Source organism: Populus alba, chromosome 4, assembly GCF_005239225.2.
Source record: "Populus alba chromosome 4, ASM523922v2, whole genome shotgun sequence".
Taxonomy (NCBI): Eukaryota; Viridiplantae; Streptophyta; class Magnoliopsida; order Malpighiales; family Salicaceae; genus Populus; species Populus alba.
In genome coordinates this window covers 744611-764944 of record NC_133287.1, presented here as the reverse complement: position 1 = coordinate 764944, position 20334 = coordinate 744611, and the positions used below count along the sequence as shown (strand labels likewise).

Here is a 20334-nt window from a genome sequence, read left to right as displayed (position 1 = left end):
ATAATACCCAGTAATCACGCACTCAAAAGCATCATCAACAAATGAGCCAAATAAGCTAATCCAGCTCCCAGCATATTCTATTGAATCCACCCTGAAAAGTTCCTCATCCCACATGGCTAACAACCCACCAGATCTACCCTGAGCCTCTATGCTGAACCATTTAATATTATGGCCATGCCACAGACTATAGACCAAAGAGTCCGAGCATGAAAGTTTAGTTTCAATAATAAAACATACAATAACATTAAAATCTTTAATGTATTTGTTGATGGCCTTTCTTTTAGAGCTAGATCCCAACCCGCACACATTCCAGCTAAGAATCATAAAAGGCATATAAAACCATGCACAAATGCGTAATACCCTACTGGACATACCTGTCCCAATTGTCTTGCTCTGCGTCAATGGCCTCTTTTATCATGACTTCAATACTCTCTCCAGTTGTTCCTATTCCAATACCCAATTTCTGGCCAATTTCTTTCATAGCCCCAACCTCATCACAAGCTGTAGGAAGGTCTGGTGGTGGCTGAGATAGTTGGAGTCTTTGGTTGACAGCTCTGATGCAAGAGTCGATTGAGTCTTCATTTCCAGCACTACTACTTGAATCAGTTGAAATGACTGCCTTCCTGTGACCCTCGTAACATTTGATGGTACCAATCTGTTTACCATTTCTAAGAGTCATGCTGCGGCCTAAGTTTGATGTAGGCCAGCTCTGCTGATCTTCTTCCATGGCAGACATGTTATATGTTCCTTTTCCCCTATCTGCAAGAGGAATATTAAAAATCGTAGGGGTAAATGTCTGCCATTTCCCTCCTGCAGTCATATCTTGAATCATGTAATCATCCAGGATTTCTGGGAAATAAACCTGAGCTTCAAAACCGTGAGCATCCCTTTCTTTCTCTACCTCACATCTGCTAAAACACTGCATCATAATCACTTCTGTGACATATGCTAGGTCCGTAGAGGAGTAGGGCTTGTTTGCAGACATATATGGTTGCTCCTTTGTAGCCACAATCTCTAAATCACTTGGTGATGAAGTGCCTTCCAGCTCAGAGTCAAACTCTTGATTAACCCCAATGGAGTAAATGAGCGAGGCCAAATCCATGCAGGCCTCATATTTAATCTCCGAGATGTTAATTTCCACTTTTTCCTTATCTATCGTGAGATTAACTGTTCCATTAATAGAAACCATGGGTGGCTTGCCTACCAGGATTGTTAACCCCGATATAGTTCCTCTACTAACAGAAGTCAAGTCATACCCCAGAACCTTACAGTCTCCCCCCACTAGTCGTTTAATGCATTCCATATTCCAAGCTACAATGGGGAGACCAGAGATAAGTATCCAGGAGAAAATATCAGAGGCCTTGTCCGTGATGCACCAGGGTCTTAAGTCTTCAAAATATTGTCCCTAAAATTCCTTCTCTTCATCTGCCACAAGTTGCATATCTTGTTGTGTTTTGAAGGTGAGGATTGCTTTTGATGCCCCTAGGAACCGAAAGCCTTCCATGTTGTGCAAGGTCATCAACATCTTATTTTTAATCTTAGCATAATCCGTGCCATTTGAAATAAGCCCAACCAGACTACGACGCAGCCATTCACGATCTTCCTCACTTGTTTGGTATGTGACATTCCTTACTGGTTTCTCGTTTACCACCTCTTTGTAAGAACGCCCATCCCGTTGCTTTATTGGAACTTTGATGGATGAAAACGTTGGCACATGGGTTGTCCTTTGTTTTACAACCTGGCGTTGATACTTGGCAATGTTAACACGAAGTTTGTAAGAAGAGAACCATATCTTGTTAAGCTTCTCTGTGATATCTGCTTCAGGGTCGCTGAGAGATAAGAAGCCAAACCTTTTCCCAGATTTGTTGAGCCTTTTTGAGACAAAGAGCTCTGTGATTATGCCATATCTTTGAAATTCCTTCCTAAGCTCTGTGAAGGTGAGCCATGAGGGGAAACATTCAAAATAAAAGGTTTGCGCTATTGGATGATCAATATTTTTGTGTAAAAACCCCTGGGTGGGTAAAACAAGACTCTGATGAGAGGGATCTCTGGTTTGAAGCAGGGGAAAGGTCTCGGTGGATGATGGAGGGGCTTTTTTGTATTGGGTAAGTGGATTTGATGTTTGGGTATGTTGTTCCCAGAAGGGTCCTTTGAGGGTGGGACTCGGTGTTAGTGTGTCTATTGGTGTTATTGTGGGTTCATCAAGGCAAAACAGAGGCGGCGGCGTAGATTTTGCAGGGAAGTGAGCTTTGGTTGGGTTAGGGTTGGTGAGGGACAGGGGAGAGGGGGAGGGAGAGAGGGAGAGCATATTGGGCCCCACCAAAGAGAAGAAGATAGAGACGTGCTAAGAATTTGAAGCATCAAAATGATATGGTTCTCTTCAAAATGATATCTGCTTCAGCATTAAAATTAATTATTTTTGATATTAATGCATCAAAATGATCTAAAAACATATTAATTTGAAGCAAAGAAAAAAAATAAAAATGTTTTAATTTTTTCAAAAGCACTTTTGAAATGTAAATACATCAACCACAAAATCTGCTCAGATTTACAATACTTGTGGAGTAGTGAGATTTTTATACCAATTCCAAGTGCTTCGAAGGCATTACTCCTCCTTTGTCACTTATGATCATACTCCTGTCTGATTTTTAATTGTAAAACAATGCTGCCATTTATTTCTTGCTACTTATGAACTTTTTATCCTGTTGTTTAACTTTGATCACTTCCTGCTAAATACCAAGAAATGCATCTAACAAGCATTTTGCACACCGAAATGATGAAATCTACCTATATTTCATTCCATGAATCTGGTCTTTCAGTCCGTGTTTTCAGTTTCAATTGTAGTTGAATTGACCATAGCAAAGCCAAATAGTGATTCCCTGGTAGCATGCATAAACTAAAGCAAAGTTGGGTTTTTAAATGCATTAAATAGTTGTGAATAGTCTGAGTTGTATGCATGTCAGCTGCTGGTATGTTAATTCACATTTGCGTATCTATTGTTACATTTTTTCTTCTCTTTTTACAATCATCCACCCTAACGTGGCTAAATGCAGCTTTTTGGGTTTGGATATCTGGGACCATTCGGGCATTTCCTACATTTAATGCTGGAAAAAATGTTCAAGGGAAAGAAGGATACCGCAACAGTTGCCAAGAAGGTATGCTACCTTTATGGCTCTAATGTAAAATTCTGTACTCATAACTCTTCTATCGTGGATTGGTAACCTTCCTATCATATTACCAATGCTGTTTTCAATTCATTCTACCTTAATTATGTTCTTTATATTTCAGTAACCCTTAATGCCTACTAAATTAAATAACCATTCTAAAATGCTGAATCCAATTGTTTCAAGTGGCTGTGGAGCAGTTGACAGCTTCTCCTTGGAACAACTTGGTTTTCATGATTGATTATGAGATGGTTATTGACGGTAAGTCTGTATCGGCTCATCTTAGACTCACAACTCCGCAAAGCTGCAATCCTATCTGATTACCTTAGGGTTGGCTTTTCTAAGCTCTTATGTCCATAAAGTGTGGTATGACACGCTAAAAACTACATTGGTGAAGTTATAAGTCCATATCCATGGAAAAGAATTTGTAGCAAAACAAAGGGATTAACATATAAACTGGTTTCTTGCACTACTCAAGAATCATAATCCCAATGTAAGCTTTGTTCTGTTTTTCAATTCTAAGTAGTCATGCATGAATTTGTAAACTCAAAGAACTGTCAAATTGTAAAAGAAGTTAGCTCAGAAAGAAGCACTCGTTGGCTAGGTTTACAAAAACTTTCATACAGGCATGAGGAAACGATATATTGATTCAGTTGTTTGTTGCATGACAAACAAGCACATCATTGCTGCTTATCATCTAACTAGAAACATGAAATGCAGGAAGACCCTGGATGCAAGTGAAAACCAAACTAAAAAAGGAATACCCAGCAGAGCAGTTCACATCATGGACGGTATTGCTCTTTCCTCATTACAATCAATGCAATTTGTTACATTAAAAAGAAAAATCCACTCATTCTCATGAAACTTTGATAGATGAAAAAAACGTAGTTCTGGCCAGTCGTTGGGTGGGTAAATCACCAGTACATGCCACTGCAGTTTCGTGTTATTTTCCACAACCTTATCGCAGTAGGCTGGTATTTACTTCGTCTCCAACCCACTCTTCTCTACTTCAAATTTTCTTTATCAAATTTTACAGAAAATGAGATTGGATTCCTTTTCCTCCTTAATGTCATTTTCAGGGGAATATTTCTAAATCTCCGATCAAAGTCAATGGCATTGACCAAAGGTTAACATAAGAACAGAAATCACCAAAGATGAATAATGCTTCCTGTTGCATGAACATAGTGTGTGGCTAGCACATTGTTTTGAGCAACCATAAACTCAGCAATATTAGGCCTTCAATTATTTGTGTAATGTGTGATGGATATTGATGAAATTTTGTTTGGGAAATGTTATCTCTTCTCTCTCACTCTGTTTTTTGTTTTTTTTACTTTACTAATGAATGATTTTTTGTGATTTTCAGTATGTTCTGTGTCATGAACCGAGTGCTTTAACCCCAAATTTCTTTCCTTCGTGTGAATTCTTGTTGAACAGCCAATCCTGTGATCTCTACAACTTAAATGATAGTGGCCAATTTGATAGACTAGTCTGTATTTTAACTACATTTCAGTTGTTCTATACTATATGCTCATGTCGGCCTGACATTGACATAGGGAAGCTTGACACAATCTCGTCCTTCAGCACTCTTGTTCAAGATAGACAGAATCTGAAAAGCTTGCATGCAAGTCCAAGATTTTTTTACTTTTTTAGTATTACATTATAATATGGCCTTTACTTCCAAATGTCAACGCCTAGAGTTGTTTAATTATGCTGACTAATTCTCTTTTCCTACTGCTATAGCAGGGTGTGTATATGACATAGTCCGTCGATCAGGCGTGGCTATAAAAAAAATTCAAATTGTGATTTCATATGGAAATAAAAAAACATTTATCTTGCAGCTTTATAGCTACTTTCGTGGCTTTCAAGTTTCAAGTAATTGCTTGCTGCTTTGGATAATTTCTTGTACCTGGAATCGGTTGAGATATCGGACTTTAGGCGCATAAGAAAAAAAAGAAGAGAGAAGAGCATGAGAATACAGAGTATCTATAATCATATAAGCCTCATATCAAGTGAACACTAATTAAACCACATTTCTTTCTGGCGGTGGTCGGAGAAGTTCAGTTTCTAAAAATCTCATGTTAAAGGAAAGAGGGGCCTCATCAACCTATCTTTCAACAAGGAATGACTTTCAATGAAGCTTACAACTCCAAAGGGGAGAAAGCTACAAATCAATGAAAAGAACCAAACTTTGAAAGTCGGTCTCTGAAATACAAGCAGAACAAACTAACCAAGGTTGTAGCTCTTTGCACATTCCCAAGTAACAGGATCAAGACGTTCACATCATGGATTGGACGGTATTGTTTTTAATTTCTCTTCGCAATTATTACACCAATGTGCTGCATGGAAAACATGTATATTTGTTATCACGACGTAGCGTGGTAGTAAGGGGCTTGAAATCTGCACAACAGGTCTCAAGTTCAAGCTAGGGCATGCACCTCTTGTAAGAGCCTGGGACAACCAGAGTTTTACTTATTCACCTGGGCCCACAAAATATATTTTTCGAGGAATAGAGTTTCCTCTAATAAAAAAAAAGAGAGAGTATATTTTGTTATGTTTTGGGTGTCCACACCTGGTGTGCATGTAATGTTAATGTTTTCTTTGTCTGTATGATGAAGAGATTTAACGACAAGTATCTGCATGTTCATGGCACGTAAAACAAAAAGACTATTTTTGTAGGTAGATTTGGTAACGTTTTGTATTTATGTTTCAAAGTATATTTTAATGTATTTTAAAAATATATTTAACTTCAAAATTATTAAAATTATATTTTTATAATTTTTTATGGTTTTAATATGTTGATATCAAAAATTAAAAATATATATATATATATTTAGGTATTTTTCAAAAAATATATTTTCCTTTTAAAAATATTAAATTAAATTTTTTAATGTTTTTCAATAATTGTAATATATATATATATATATATATTATATATATATATATATATATATATATATGTGTGTGTATGTATGTATGTATGTATGTATATGTATATTAAGGGTACAATATGGTAGTCGTTACATGCGTATGCACTATGTGATTAAAATAACATTTATAACAGGCCGTGATCCTCTTGCCAAATATAAATAAGAGATTTTTGTCTTAGGATGGTTTGTCTGTTTCAACTTGAAGGCATGTAAGAAAACTCGTCTGTTGCTATTGAAAGTCATTTTCATACACAGGAAACCCAAAATCCACAATAAATTTATTATCAGCCAACTTACCAACAAAAAAAAAAACAAATTACCAACAAAAATTTTATCCACAAATTATTTTTGTTCAGAGCCCATCGGTAAAATATTTATCCTGTCGTCGAACTCGTCTGCAGCTAATTGAAAGTCATTTTCATACACAGGAAACCCAAAGTCTGTCATAGCCATCTGTTGACTTGAACCAGTACGTCCGAACCCTAACAAAGAAATAGTCTAATCGAATTTGTGAGCCACGAAAACCTATTCAAACTTCTATGTTTCAACCATTAGACTTTTTCCTTCACGTCTTGGTCCACACCCTTCACCTTGTATAAATACCAAGCCTTGCTGAACCTCAAACCCAATTCATTTCACATCACATTTCTTCTGAGTGTTGAGACGTTAACGCAGACCAGCCTTCACCATCCCATTCACGACAACAACTTCCTTCAAAGACATATATATAGTAAGACTAGATAGATTCAACCATGGCAAGTCTTCAAGTTTCAGGCATGGCGGTTTCAGGTTCCTCCTCCTCTTGTTGCAGTCACAAAAGTTTAGTTAGAGCCAGTATAAACGGACCGAAAATCCGGATCGGCCCTCTATCTCTACCAAGGATTTCTAGCAAAGATTTTATTGAAGAACTGAGCATTAGATCAGGTGGTTATGGAATTCCGATAACTACACAAATGGAGAAGGGAACCGGTCCCATGACCAGTAGTTCTGATCCAGTGGTGGTTGCCAAGCTTTACGCAATCATGGAGGCTGTGGCAGACAGAATTGAGATGCACAAGAACATCGGAGAGCAAAGAGATAACTGGAACCACCTGCTTTTGAGTTCCATTCATGCTATGACTCTCACGGCAGCCACCATGTGTGGACTTGCAGCCGCTAGTGCAAGTGGTGAGCCACTTGCAGGACTCAAGGTATCCTCGACGATACTATATCTTGCAGCAACCGGAGTGTTGGCGATAATGAATAAGATCCAGCCATCACAGCTTGCTGAAGAGCAAAGGAATGCTGCTAGGTTGTTTAAGCAGCTTCACGGCCAGATTCAAACTTTGTTGTCCGTTGGCAGTCCTACTGTTTGTGATGTCAACGAAGCAACGGAGAATGTTCTGGCTTTAGACAAGGCATATCCACTTCCATTATTAGGCGCCATGCTTGAAAGATACCCATCAAGTGTAGAGCCCGCAGTTTGGTGGCCTCAACAAGGGCGAAAACAAGCGAAAGGGCTTGGTAAGAAGATAGAAGGAAACGGGTGGAATAGAGAGTTGGAAGATGAAATGAGAGAAATTGTTGGGGTTTTGAAGAGAAAAGACAAGGCAGATTACTTGAGATTGAGTGAAAAGGCCTTGAAAGCTCACAAGGTGCTGGCGTTTTCTGGTCCTCTGCTTACCGGTCTTGGAGCTTTGGGGTCAGCTTTCGTGGGAGCTACTAACCCATGGGCTGTGATATTAGGAGTTGCTGGTGGTGCCTTGGCAAGCGTAGTGAATGCAGTGGAGCATGGAGGCCAAGTTGGGATGATATTTGAGATGTATAGAAGCAATGCAGGTTTCTTTAAGCTCATGGAAGAATCTATAGAATCAAACATAAACGAGACAAATGTATGGGGAAGAGAAAATGGACAAGTGTATGAAATGAAGGTGGCATTACAGCTAGGCAGGAGCCTATCAGACCTCAGAAACCTTGCAGCTTCATCTTCTTTAAGAAATATTGAGGAGGATACTGAAGAGGAATTTGGAAGCAAGCTTTTCTAGTGCTAATTATTTGGGAGCTTTATCATCAAGTACCTCCTTGTTAATATATATGATTTGTATATGACATACTAACATGAATTTTGTTCATATAACAACACTTCATTCATTTTGATAATAGTGCCTTTGATTTCTTTTTCTCACTTTATTTGGTGTATATTAATTACTTTGTTAATTAAATAGGGTGCCTATATTGTAGACTTGGTTGACAATTTTTAAGATAATTAAATCAACATCATCATCGGTTAATCCCATTAGAGAAGACTTTGTATGGGGAAAATTATTGAAGAAATCCATCTACATGAGAGGGTCAATAATGGTATAAGAAAATGAAAACGAGAGTCGAAATCCAAATTCATGCTGATGACGTATATTTATATATAGATTTTATCACCTGATAATTATATATTTAATATGTGAATTAAATAATTTTTTATTGTTATATAATAAAGACAATTTTCTTATTATTATATAACCTCAACATCAATTTAAAAGTGTGTGCTGTAAACACATCATCTTGAGATAGAGTGTTAATCACTTAGGTTATGATAAATGTTAATAAATCCAGCTCCAATTTAAAATTTAATTTTAAATCCGTCAAATTAACTTTTTATTTTATTTAATTTTAAATTTATCTTAGATTAGATTGTGGATTGACGATTTAACCCGCAAAATCATTGTATTAACTTGCCGGGACGGAGGTTTAATAACACTGTTAGGGCTAGAATTGATAAAATAAGTTTTTCATGTCCTCTGGAGGATTCTTTGAATTGCTTAAGGTCAAAGTAGGGACACTCGAATCAAATAATCTCCCTATTATGTAACCAGCCAGTCAAAGCGCCCAAATTTAGACGTTGCATTTGATGCAAGAAATAGTCTAATTGATTTTTCTTATTAGAAATTAATTAAGGATTTGTTTTGTGTTTTCTGAAAAAAATATCTGAATTTTTTGTATTTGATTATATTTTAAAATTTTGGTCCACCGAATTCACTTTTCTTTGTAAAAAAAAAATTATAAAACTAAGTTTTAAAGGACTGAAAGTGTTTCGACACCATATTTTTGTTTTAGACAATTACTTGAATAGTTAATTAATTATATATATATATAATATATATATATATATATATATAATATATATATATATATATATTTGTATTTGTATTTGTTTATATATGTTAGACATATTTAATTTATCCTTTAGATGCAACTAGTTACCCGTAAATATTTATAGATTCATTAATTATTAAGATAATTATAATTGAGGGAGCTACCATAAGCATCTTAAATTCAAATAAGTTTATAGCATTATGATTTTTCTATAGAAAATCTCATAATTTATCTAAGATATAATCTAATTAGGAACTAGACTCCAAAATTAAAAAAAATCATAGTTTTAATTGTTTGATTCATTAATTTTAATTCATATAAAGTCTACAATTTCTTATTAACCTACTTGTTAAAATTCATTGTATGTAACAAATAATATATGAAACTTGTGAAAGTATAACAATATCTAAAAGAAAACATAACAATAACTAAAAGTGATGTATTATTCATCAAGACAAAAGACATCAAATTAACTAAAACACTATAAATTGTTATGTATCTGGAGAGAACATTGAAACTAGTATTAGTCAACAAAAAAGTATAGTCGTGAAAACATGACTATTTTCAATGTTTTTTTCTTCAACGTAGAGTCTTATCGATAACTCTCAATTTTTTTCCCTTGGATCTTGCATGGTAGGATTTTATCATGCACAAACAAATACACAATTTATTGATTAATTGATGGAATTACTTGTTGTTTTTGATATGTTTTTATCATCTGAGTTTACATTATATTTTTTGTATCGTATAAAGAAATATTTTTGACAATCTTGATTAGAACCATGTACTAGAAATCCTTGACAAGAGAACATGAATCAATATATTATTTGTCTTCTTTGTGGTAATAGAAACTACAAGATTACAAGCTTACAAATTAACTAGTGCCTACAAGTTATTAGCGTACAAGATTACATATAAGCCTTCTCATAAATAAATTTTGAAGATCCTTTAAACTTGATTCAATTGCAAAGCAATTATTGTTGTTAATTTGTTGCTGTTTTCATATCTTTTATCTTCATCATTTTTTAACTAGTGAAGTTCAAGATAACTTCAGTAACTAACCATTCATCTTATTCTATTCAGTGTAACTTCTGATAACAACCCCCTCACTTTATTTTATTCATCGTTTCAAGGATCTTGCACTATGTATACTTTTTATACCTTCCTTTCATCACCCACATTACTTTCATTTGCCTAAAACTACTTAATCTCACTTTTTTAGTTTGTTATTATATTATTTATGCAAATCTAGAATTTTTCAAGTTTGTTCTATAATCAAGATTGGAATGAATTAATTCAAAAGAAAATTATTTCAAGATTTTTTTAAAAAGTTAAAATAAATTTATTTTTAAATCAAATTAAATTTTGAGTGGATTTAACCAAATGAACATATATCATTGCAATTAAACAATCTTTTTTATCTATATTTTATTTTTCTCTCATCTTCTTCAATCTTATTTTTTGTTCACGACTCGAGCTAAAATCAAGCATCATCTTCTCTTTCCATCCTAAGATATGTTGTCTTTCTTTATTTTCTTCTTATTTTTTCTATTTTTCAGGTGTTTTAACAATCTTTTTTTCATTTATTTTGTTTTTTGTGTTTTTTTAATTCTCGCCCGACACTAAGCACTCTATAAAGGTAAGAATTTTTCATTCTTTTTTCTTCTCTATTTGTGTCCTTTTTTTTTTTGCATTATTGTTTTGTCATTATTTTTGTTCAATTATGTGTTGAATTTTAGTAGTTATTGTAATAATTTCTTAATTATTTTGTTTAATTTTAGTTTTTTTCTTTCAATTTTGTTGTGCAATTTTAATTAAAGGTGTAGGATTAACTTTAATTATTATTTTTACTTTTTTGGTAATTTAGGTTAAATTTTTTGTAAATATAGGATTAAATATATTGCCACTTAGAAAATGAGAATTTTATGAGAAATTGAATTTTTCTAATTTGTTGGAAGAAATTGAATAAAATTAATTGGTTTGTAGCATATATGTTGTGTATTTGCATGTTTAAAAATGTTAAGTTGCCTTTCATATATAATAGGTGTTGCCAATTTGTTTTTTTAAATATAACTTGTTTAATTCGTTGTTCTGTTAATTTGTGTATATGCCATGAGGAAAGTTTATTACACGTCATGAGAACATGATCACTGCTAGTTCTTCTAGAAGCAATGCTAACGACCACGAGTCATTAGATGCTGACTAAGAACATGCATATTAGACACATCTATCGACTCACGACAATGGGTCATAGAGTGCGATTTTGCAATGTTAAAGGGGTTCGCTTCACAACAAAATCTATTTACCTGTAAGTGTCAGGCTTAATGGAAAGATGACCTTTCAATGTAAGAATGATTTTTCCTATTTCAGAACAACATGTTTAATAATTTTTTAAGAAATAATTTTATTTAACGAATTCAATTTCAAGTTTACAAACATTGAGACTGCAAGAAAAATAACATCGGCTTTTAAATCATTGATGAAAATTTCATTGTTTCCATAAAGATAGATTTTCAGACATCTTTAATAAAAACCGCATATCGATGCATGGTTTTCAAGATTTAATTTTAGTATTAACTTAAATATTTTATTATTATGTGAATTTAGTTAGTTTAGTTTATTGAAATTATTGAAAATTTTCTTTTATCAATTTTTATTGCAATAGAAAATTTGAATGAGAAAGACTTGATGATGATGTTGTAGTGAGGGTTTGAGAAAATCACACTGCAACTAGGTAAGTTCAAAATCAGAATATATTTTTTTTATTCTAAATATTTTTCATTTACTAATAGATAATTTATTGGTAACTTATAGGTTACATGATTTTTGGTACAAAGCATAGAAGAAAGCAAAAAAAACATGCGAGAGAAAGCGAGCTTCCTATCTGGAATGACGTGGCAATTCAGAAGGATTGCAGTCTACCATATATCTTAGAGGCTATATGATGGACTACATTCAACACGTGATGTCAGTGCATTTCACTCAACGGTCACAGTCTGGTATAGAGAACCGACACCAACATATTCACGATTCCATTACCATGCATATCGATGGTTCTATTATGTTCGTTTTGCATGTGAAGCATAGGTATGATTTTTTTATTACTTCTATTTTTTATTTTTTATAAACATATTTAACTAATAAAATTTTAGTCTTATAGGCTATGTTTTTTGGATGCGAGTCATGTCAGATGTAACTTTTTATTGAAACGTACGTACAAAGTGATGATCGCTAAAAAAATGTACAACAGTTCATGAATAGCCGAGCTTAGCACTTTGTAATATGTTGGTCTTCAACCATTTTTTTTCTATTAAGTTACAATTTCATTCAATTTGATGAATTTATTTTTTCTTTCCATGATACATACAATAGCCACTTGAAGGAGAGAACGGGGATAATTCTTCAATCCATCCGAATCTCGATCCGGATTTGTTATTGGAATCAGGATCATTCAAGGTACACAATGGAAATCAAGTGTGCAAACTCTTTAATAATACAGTCGAGAATTTACAAACAATCCATAGTGTTTTGATTATTAGATGCTGGCAATTGGTTCCAAATATTTAAACTCCTGATACACACTAGTCACTATAAAGCATTTTCAAATAATAAAATTAGGCATTCAAATATGTATGTATATGTGAATGGATAATGGGCTTATTATATAATAAAAGATAGCTCCTCCAAAATGTTTTTTAATTAATAGCTAAATAAAAGTCTTGAGGCTGGATTCACAATATCCTCCCCGTTTTGAAGAAATTAGTATGTGATCACAATATTAGCTAAAAAACAATGTTAATTAATTTTCTTATGGAGTATTTATTATTATTATTATTATTAAGGGTATAATATGGTAGTTGTTCTGCACTATGTGATTAAACATTTACAGCAGGCCGTGACCCTCTTGCCAAATATAAATAAGAGATTTTTATCTTGGGATGGTTTGTCTGTTTCAACTTGAAGGCATGTAAGAAAAATCGCCTGTAGCTATTTAAAGTCATTTACATACACAGGAAACCCAAAATCTGTCATAGCCATCAACTGTTGACTTGAACCAGTACGTCCGAACCCTAACATAAGAAATAGTCTAATCCAATTTGTGAGCCACGAAAACTATTCAAAATTCTATGTTTCAACCATTAGACTTTTTCCTTCACGTCTTGGTCCACACCCTTCACCTTGTATAAATACCAAGCCTTGCTGAACCTCAAACCCAATTCATTTCACATCACATTTCTTCTGAGTGTTGAGACGTTAACGCAGGCCAGCCTTCACCATCCCATTCACGACAACAACTTCCTTCAAAGACATATATATAGTAAGACTAGATAGATTCAACCATGGCAAGTCTTCAAGTTTCAGGCATGGCGGTTTCAGGTTCCTCCTCCTCTTGTTGCAGTCAAAAAAGTTTAGTTAGAGCCACTATAAACGGACCGAAAATCCGGATCGGCCCTCTATCTCTACCAAGGCTTTCTAGCAAAGATTTTATTGAAGAACTGAGCATTAGATCAGGTGGTTATGGAATTCCGATAACTACACAAATGGAGAAGGGAACCGGTCCCATGACCAGTAGTTCTGATCCAGTGGTGGTTGCCAAGCTTTACGCAATCATGGAGGCTGTGGCAGACAGAATTGAGATGCACAAGAACATCGGAGAGCAAAGAGATAACTGGAACCACCTGCTTTTGAGTTCCATTCATGCTATGACTCTCACGGCAGCCACCATGTGTGGACTTGCAGCCGCTAGTGCAAGTGGTGAGCCACTTGCAGGACTCAAGGTATCCTCGACGATACTATATCTTGCAGCAACCGGAGTGTTGGCGATAATGAATAAGATCCAGCCATCACAGCTTGCTGAAGAGCAAAGGAATGCTGCTAGGTTGTTTAAGCAGCTTCACGGCCAGATTCAAACTTTGTTGTCCGTTGGCAGTCCTACTGTTTGTGATGTCAACGAAGCAACGGAGAATGTTCTGGCTTTAGACAAGGCATATCCACTTCCATTATTAGGCGCCATGCTTGAAAGATACCCATCAAGTGTAGAGCCCGCAGTTTGGTGGCCTCAACAAGGGCGAAAACAAGCGAAAGGGCTTTGGTAAGAAGATAGAAGGAAACGGGTGGAATAGAGAGTTGGAAGATGAAATGAGAGAAATTGTTGGGGTTTTGAAGAGAAAAGACAAGGCAGATTACTTGAGATTGAGTGAAAAGGCCTTGAAAGCTCACAAGGTGCTGGCGTTTTCTGGTCCTCTGCTTACCGGTCTTGGAGCTTTGGGGTCAGCTTTCGTGGGAGCTACTAACCCATGGGCTGTGATATTAGGAGTTGCTGGCGGTGCCTTGGCAAGCGTAGTGAATGCAGTGGAGCATGGAGGCCAAGTTGGGATGATATTTGAGATGTATAGAAGCAATGCAGGTTTCTTTAAGCTCATGGAAGAATCTATAGAGTCAAACATAAACGAGACAAATGTATGGGGAAGAGAAAATGGACAAGTGTATGAAATGAAGGTGGCATTACAGCTAGGCAGGAGCCTATCAGACCTCAGAATCCTTGCAGCTTCATCTTCTTTAAGAAATATTGAGGAGGATACTGAAGAGGAATTTGGAAGCAAGCTTTTCTAGTGCTAATTAACTGGGAGCTTAATCATCAACTACCTCCTTGTTAATATGATTTGTTGATTCTTTTTGTATATGATATACTAACATGATTTTTGTTCATCGTAATAATAGTGCCTTTGATTCCTTTTTTCACTATACTTGGTGTCTATTACTTTGTTAATTAATTATTGTATACTTGGTTGACAATTTTTAAGATGATTAATTAAATCATCATCATCATCGGTTAATCCTAGTGTTATATAGTAAAGACAATTTTCTTATTATTAGAAGCTGGTGTGCCGTAAACATCATCTTGAGATAGTGTTTACAATGACTTATTGGGTTATGGCCAATGTTAATAAATCCGCTTCCAATTTAAAATTTTATTAATTTAAATCTCTCAAATTAATTTTTATTTGATGTAATTTTAAATTTAGCTTGGATTTGGTTGTGGATTGAAGAGTTAACCAGTAAAATCATTGTATTAACTTGCCATTGTTAGGGCTAGGATTGACAAAATAAGTTTTTCATGTCCTCTGGAGGAGTCTTTGTCTTGCTGAAGCTCAAAGAAACCAGCCAGTCAAAGCGCCCAAATTTAGACGTTGCATTTAATGCAACAATTGAAATAGTCTAATTGATTTTTCTTATTAGAAATTAATTAAGGATTTGTTTGTGTGTTCCGAAAAAAAAAATCTAACATTTTTTTATTTGATTGTATTTTAAAATTTTGGTTTACCGAATACACTTTTCTCTGTAAGAAAAAAAAATTATAAAAATAAGTTTTTAAAGGACTGAAAGTGTTTCGACACAATATTTTTTGTTTTAGACAGTTACTTGAAAAGTTATTTAATTATACACATACGTTAGACATATTTAATTTTATTTTTTAGTTCAACTAGTTACCTGTAAACATTTATAGATTCATTAATTATTGAGTTGATTGTAATTGAGGGAGCTACCATGAGCATCTTAAATTCAAACAAGTTTACAATTTTTATGTAGAAAATCTCATAACTTGTCTAAGATACTAGACTTTAAAATTAAAAATAAATAAAATCATAGTTTTAATTGTTTGATTCTTTGATTTTAATTCATATAAAGTCTACAATTTCTTATTAATCCACTTGTTAAAATTCATTGTTTGTAACAAAAATATATGAAACTTATGAAAGTATAACAATATCTAAAAGAAAACATAACAATAACTAAAAATGATGTATTATTCATCAAGGCAAAAAACATCAAATAAACTGAAACACTACAGATTGTCATGCATCTGGAGAGAACATTGGAACTAATGTTAGTCAACAAAGAAGTATAGTTGTGAAGACATGACTATTAATTTTCAATATTTTTTCTTCGACATAGAGTCTTACCAACCACTTTCAATTTTTTTTCCTTTGGATCTTGCATGGTAGGATTTTATTATGCACAAACAAGTACACAATATGTTGATTAATTGATGGAATTGCTTGTTGTTTGTATAAAAATAAAATTATATTTGATTTTACAATATGTTTTTACGATCTAAATTTACATTGTATTTTTCGTATTGTGTCAAAAATAATATTTTTTACAATCTTGATTAGAACCATGCATTGAAAATCCTTGACAAAAGAACATGAATCAATATATTATTTGTGTCTTCTTTGTGGTAATAGAAACTACAAGTTTACAAGATTACAAGCTGACGAATTAACAACTGCTTACAAGTTATTAGCGTACGAGATTACATAGAAGTCTTCTCATAAATAAGTTTTGAAGATTTTGCAAACTTGATTCAATTGTAAAGCAATTATTGTTGTTAATTTATTGTTGTTTTTGTGTCTTCTATCTTGCATTATTTTTTAAATAGTGAATTTTAAGGTAACTTCCGGTAACTAACCACTCATCTTATTTTATTCAATGTAATTTCTGATAATTATCCCCTCACTTTATTTGATTCATCGTTTTAAGGATTTTGCACCATGTATACTCTTTATACCTTCCTTTCATCACCCACGTTACTTTCATTTGCCTAAAACTGCTCAACCTCACTTATTTTAGTTTGTTATTACAAATTTAAGGTGACTTATTATTTATGCAACTCTATAATTTTTTCAAGTCTGCTATACAATCAAGATTGGAATGAATTAATTTCAAAACAAAATTGCTTTAAGATTTTTTTAAAAAAGTTAAAATAAAATTATTTTTAAATCAAATTAAATTTTGAATGGATTTTAACCAGATGAACATATATCATTGCAATTAAACAATCTTTTTTATCTATACTTTATTTTTCTCTCATCTTCTTCAATCTTATTTGTGTTCGTGACCCGAGCTAAAATCAAGCATCATTTTCTGTTCTCACCCTAAGGTGTGTTGTCCTTATTTATTTTCTCCTTATTTTTCTATTTTTCAGGTGTTTTAACAATCCTTTAACTATCACTCTATAAAGGTAAGAATTTTTCATTCCTTTTTCTTCTCTATTTATGTCTTCTTCTTTTTTTTTGCATTATTGTTTTGTCATTATTTTTGTTCAATTTGTGGAAGAACAGGTCAACATGACCAGTTCAAATGAAGATAAAGATTCAAAAGTTTAAAACATCTGCAACATATATCTTATCTGTAAATCTGTAAATCGGTTCCATGAGGATGTACATGGCCTTTTGAATTCAAATCTGAGAATGTATAGGATAAGTTGTTATTCTGTAATCTATTTAATCAACTCTGTAATTCACAAACATTAAGTAAACGAATTACTAAAGCTTCTTCTTGTTTTACATGGTATCAGTCAGCCATTAAAAGACTAACGTCTGATCCTTTCTCCTTTCCTTTCTCTAATTCATTTTCTTTTTCTTCTCCCATCTGATGGCTTCTTCTTCTTCGGCTACTCTTCCCCACATTGCTTCTCCGTTCTCAGTCCCCTTTCTTTCCCATTTATCCCTTTCCCTCAGTGTTAAACTCAATCACTCAAATTATTCTGTTTGGAAAGCTCAGGCCCTCCCATATTTCCGTGCTCAAGGTGTCTTTGGCTATCTTGATGGCACCATTCCGATGCCTCCAAAGGAGCTAGAAGCTCCTCATCCCACTACAGGCGATATCATTATGATCCCAAATCCAGCATATGAGCATTAGCTTCGTCAAGATTCTTTAATCCTTGCCATCATCAATACTTCTCTTACTGAGGATGTTCTCTCTCAGGTTATGTCATATACCACATCCAAGGATGTATGGTTTGCTCTTCAACAAAATTTTTCTTCCATCTCACGTGCTAAGGCTGTTCAACTTCGTACACAGCTTGCTACTGCCAGAAAAGGAGCTATGAATGCTAAAGATTATTTTATTTCCATCAAACGTATGTCCGATGAACTTGCCCTTGCTGGCCAACCTCTCACCTCTGATGAAATTCTTACTTATATCCTTGCTGGTCTTGGTCATGAGTATGACTCCTTAGTCTCTACAATTACCTCTCGTTCTGATGTTGTCACCTTGGAGGAACTTTATTCTCTACTTCTCATTACTGAGTCACGGATCAATCAGCATCATGACACCATTCAGGTTACTGCCTCTGCAAATATGGCCACCAGATATCCTACTTCATTCCAATCTCACCCTGGTAACCTTTATCCTTCCTCTAACCGCAGTCGCACTAATTCCTATCGTGGAAGGAGTCGCGGAGGTCGCTCAACCACCCGTGATCCAGGAGCTCCTACCTCTCTTATCTGTCAGGTATGCCTCAAACCGGGTCATCATGCCTTGAAATGCTATCATCGTTTTGATCTCTCTTACCAGGATCAATCTACTCAACGTCCACCTCATGCTTTTCTTGCTGCTCGCCATCCACCTGCTGCTCACGAGTGGCATCCTGATACAGGAGCCACTCATCATCTTACAAATGATATGAACAACATTCATCTTCAAACTGAAGACTGTGATGGTCCAGATCATATTCAAGTAGCAAATGGTGCAGGTTTGGAAATTACTCACAGTGGTTCCTCCACTTTATCTTCCCCGTCCAACTCTTTTGCTCTCAATCAAATACTGTTAGTTCCTGATATTAAAAAAAAATCTTCTTTCTGTCCACCATTTCTGTCACGATAACAATGTTTTCTTTGAGTTTCATGCCTCTTTTTTTCTTGTAAAGGACTACTTGGGGCACGTCTTGCATCGGGGTCCACTTCGTAATGGCCTTTACAATTTTTCATTCGCTTGCTCGTCTTCAGCCGCAAGCTCTTTCTACTATTAAAATATCTGCTACTTTGTGGCATCGGCGCCTTGGCCATGCTTCTTTCCCGGTTATTAATAAAGCTGTTTCCTTTTCAATTACCAATAATACCAATCCTATTTGCTCTCATTGTCAAATGGCCAAAAGCCATGCTTTGCCTTTTTCCAATTCACATATTTCTGTTTCGAATCCATTAGAATTATTATATTCAGATGTTTGGGGGCCAGCACCCATTTTCTCAACTACAGGTGCCCGTTATTACATAAGTTAAATCATCAATGAAAATTTCATTGTTTCCATGAAGCTAGGTTTCCAGATATCCTGAATGGAAACCACATATTGATGCATGGTTTTCAAGATTTAAGGTTAATAGTAACCTAAATATTTTATTATTGTGTTAATTTTGTTAGTTTATTGAAATTATTGAAATTTTTCTTTTATCAATTTTTACTGCAAGAGAAAATTTGAATGGGAAAGAGTTGATGATAATGTTGCAATGAGGGTTTGAGAAAGTCACACTGCAACCAGGTAAGTTCAAAATCAATATACTTTTTTTATTCTAAATATTAAAATTTTATTTTTCATTTACTAATAGATAATTTATTGGTAACTTATAGGTTACGTGATTTTTTGTACATAGCGTAGAAGAAAGCAAAAAAAACATATGTGAGAGAAAGCGAGCTTCCTACTTGGAATGACATGATGATTTGGAAGGATTGAAGTCCACCATATACCTCAAAGGCTATATGGGTGGACTACATTCAACACGTGATGTCTGTGCGTTTCACTCAACGGTCACAGTCCGGTATAGAGAACCAGCACCAACATATTCATGATTCCATTACCAAGTATACCGGTGGCTCTATTCTATTTGTTTTGCATATGAAGCATATGGTAAGATTTTTTTATTATTTTCATTTTTTATTTTTTTATTTTTTTATAAATATATTTAACTAATAACATTTTTATCTTTATAGACTATGGTTATCGGATGCGAGTCAAGTTCGATGGAATGTTTTATTGAAACACAATCGGTTCCAAATTTTTAAGAAGAAGAAGAAGAAGATCAGGACAGTCGAGAATTTACGGACAACCTATAGTGTTTTGATTGTTAGATGCTCGCAATCGTTCGAAATATTTAAACTCCTTATACAAGCTAGTCCACTATAAAGTATTTTCAAATAATAAAGTAGGCATTCAAATATGTATGTATATGTGAATGGATAATGGGTAATTAAATAATAAAAGAGAAGCTCCTCCAAAATGTTTGTTAATTAATAACTAAATAAAAGTCTCGAGGCTGGATTCACAATATCCT

The 20334-nt window shown here is 34.2% G+C and overlaps 1 protein-coding gene, 1 long non-coding RNA gene and 1 other non-coding gene across 3 annotated transcripts in view; all 3 read left to right on the top strand.

Moving 5' to 3' along the window:
- LOC118050904 (peroxisomal membrane protein PMP22-like) overlaps positions 1-20334 on the top strand; it is a 56611-nt gene that overhangs the window by 4606 nt on the left and 31671 nt on the right. Inside the window, exon 2 of the mRNA XM_073408555.1 lies at positions 3054-3155. Within this exon, the coding sequence (XP_073264656.1) occupies positions 3054-3155 (102 nt within the window). The remainder of the gene's footprint in view (positions 1-3053; positions 3156-20334) is intronic.
- Positions 3183-4529, top strand: LOC118059272 (uncharacterized). Its single transcript, XR_004689287.2, has 4 exons — positions 3183-3425; positions 3885-3955; positions 4038-4138; positions 4244-4529. It is a non-coding gene; the product is annotated as an uncharacterized lncRNA (long non-coding RNA).
- Positions 18179-18317, top strand: LOC118059275 (small nucleolar RNA Z247). Its single transcript, XR_004689288.1, has one exon. It is a non-coding gene; the product is annotated as a small nucleolar RNA Z247 (small nucleolar RNA).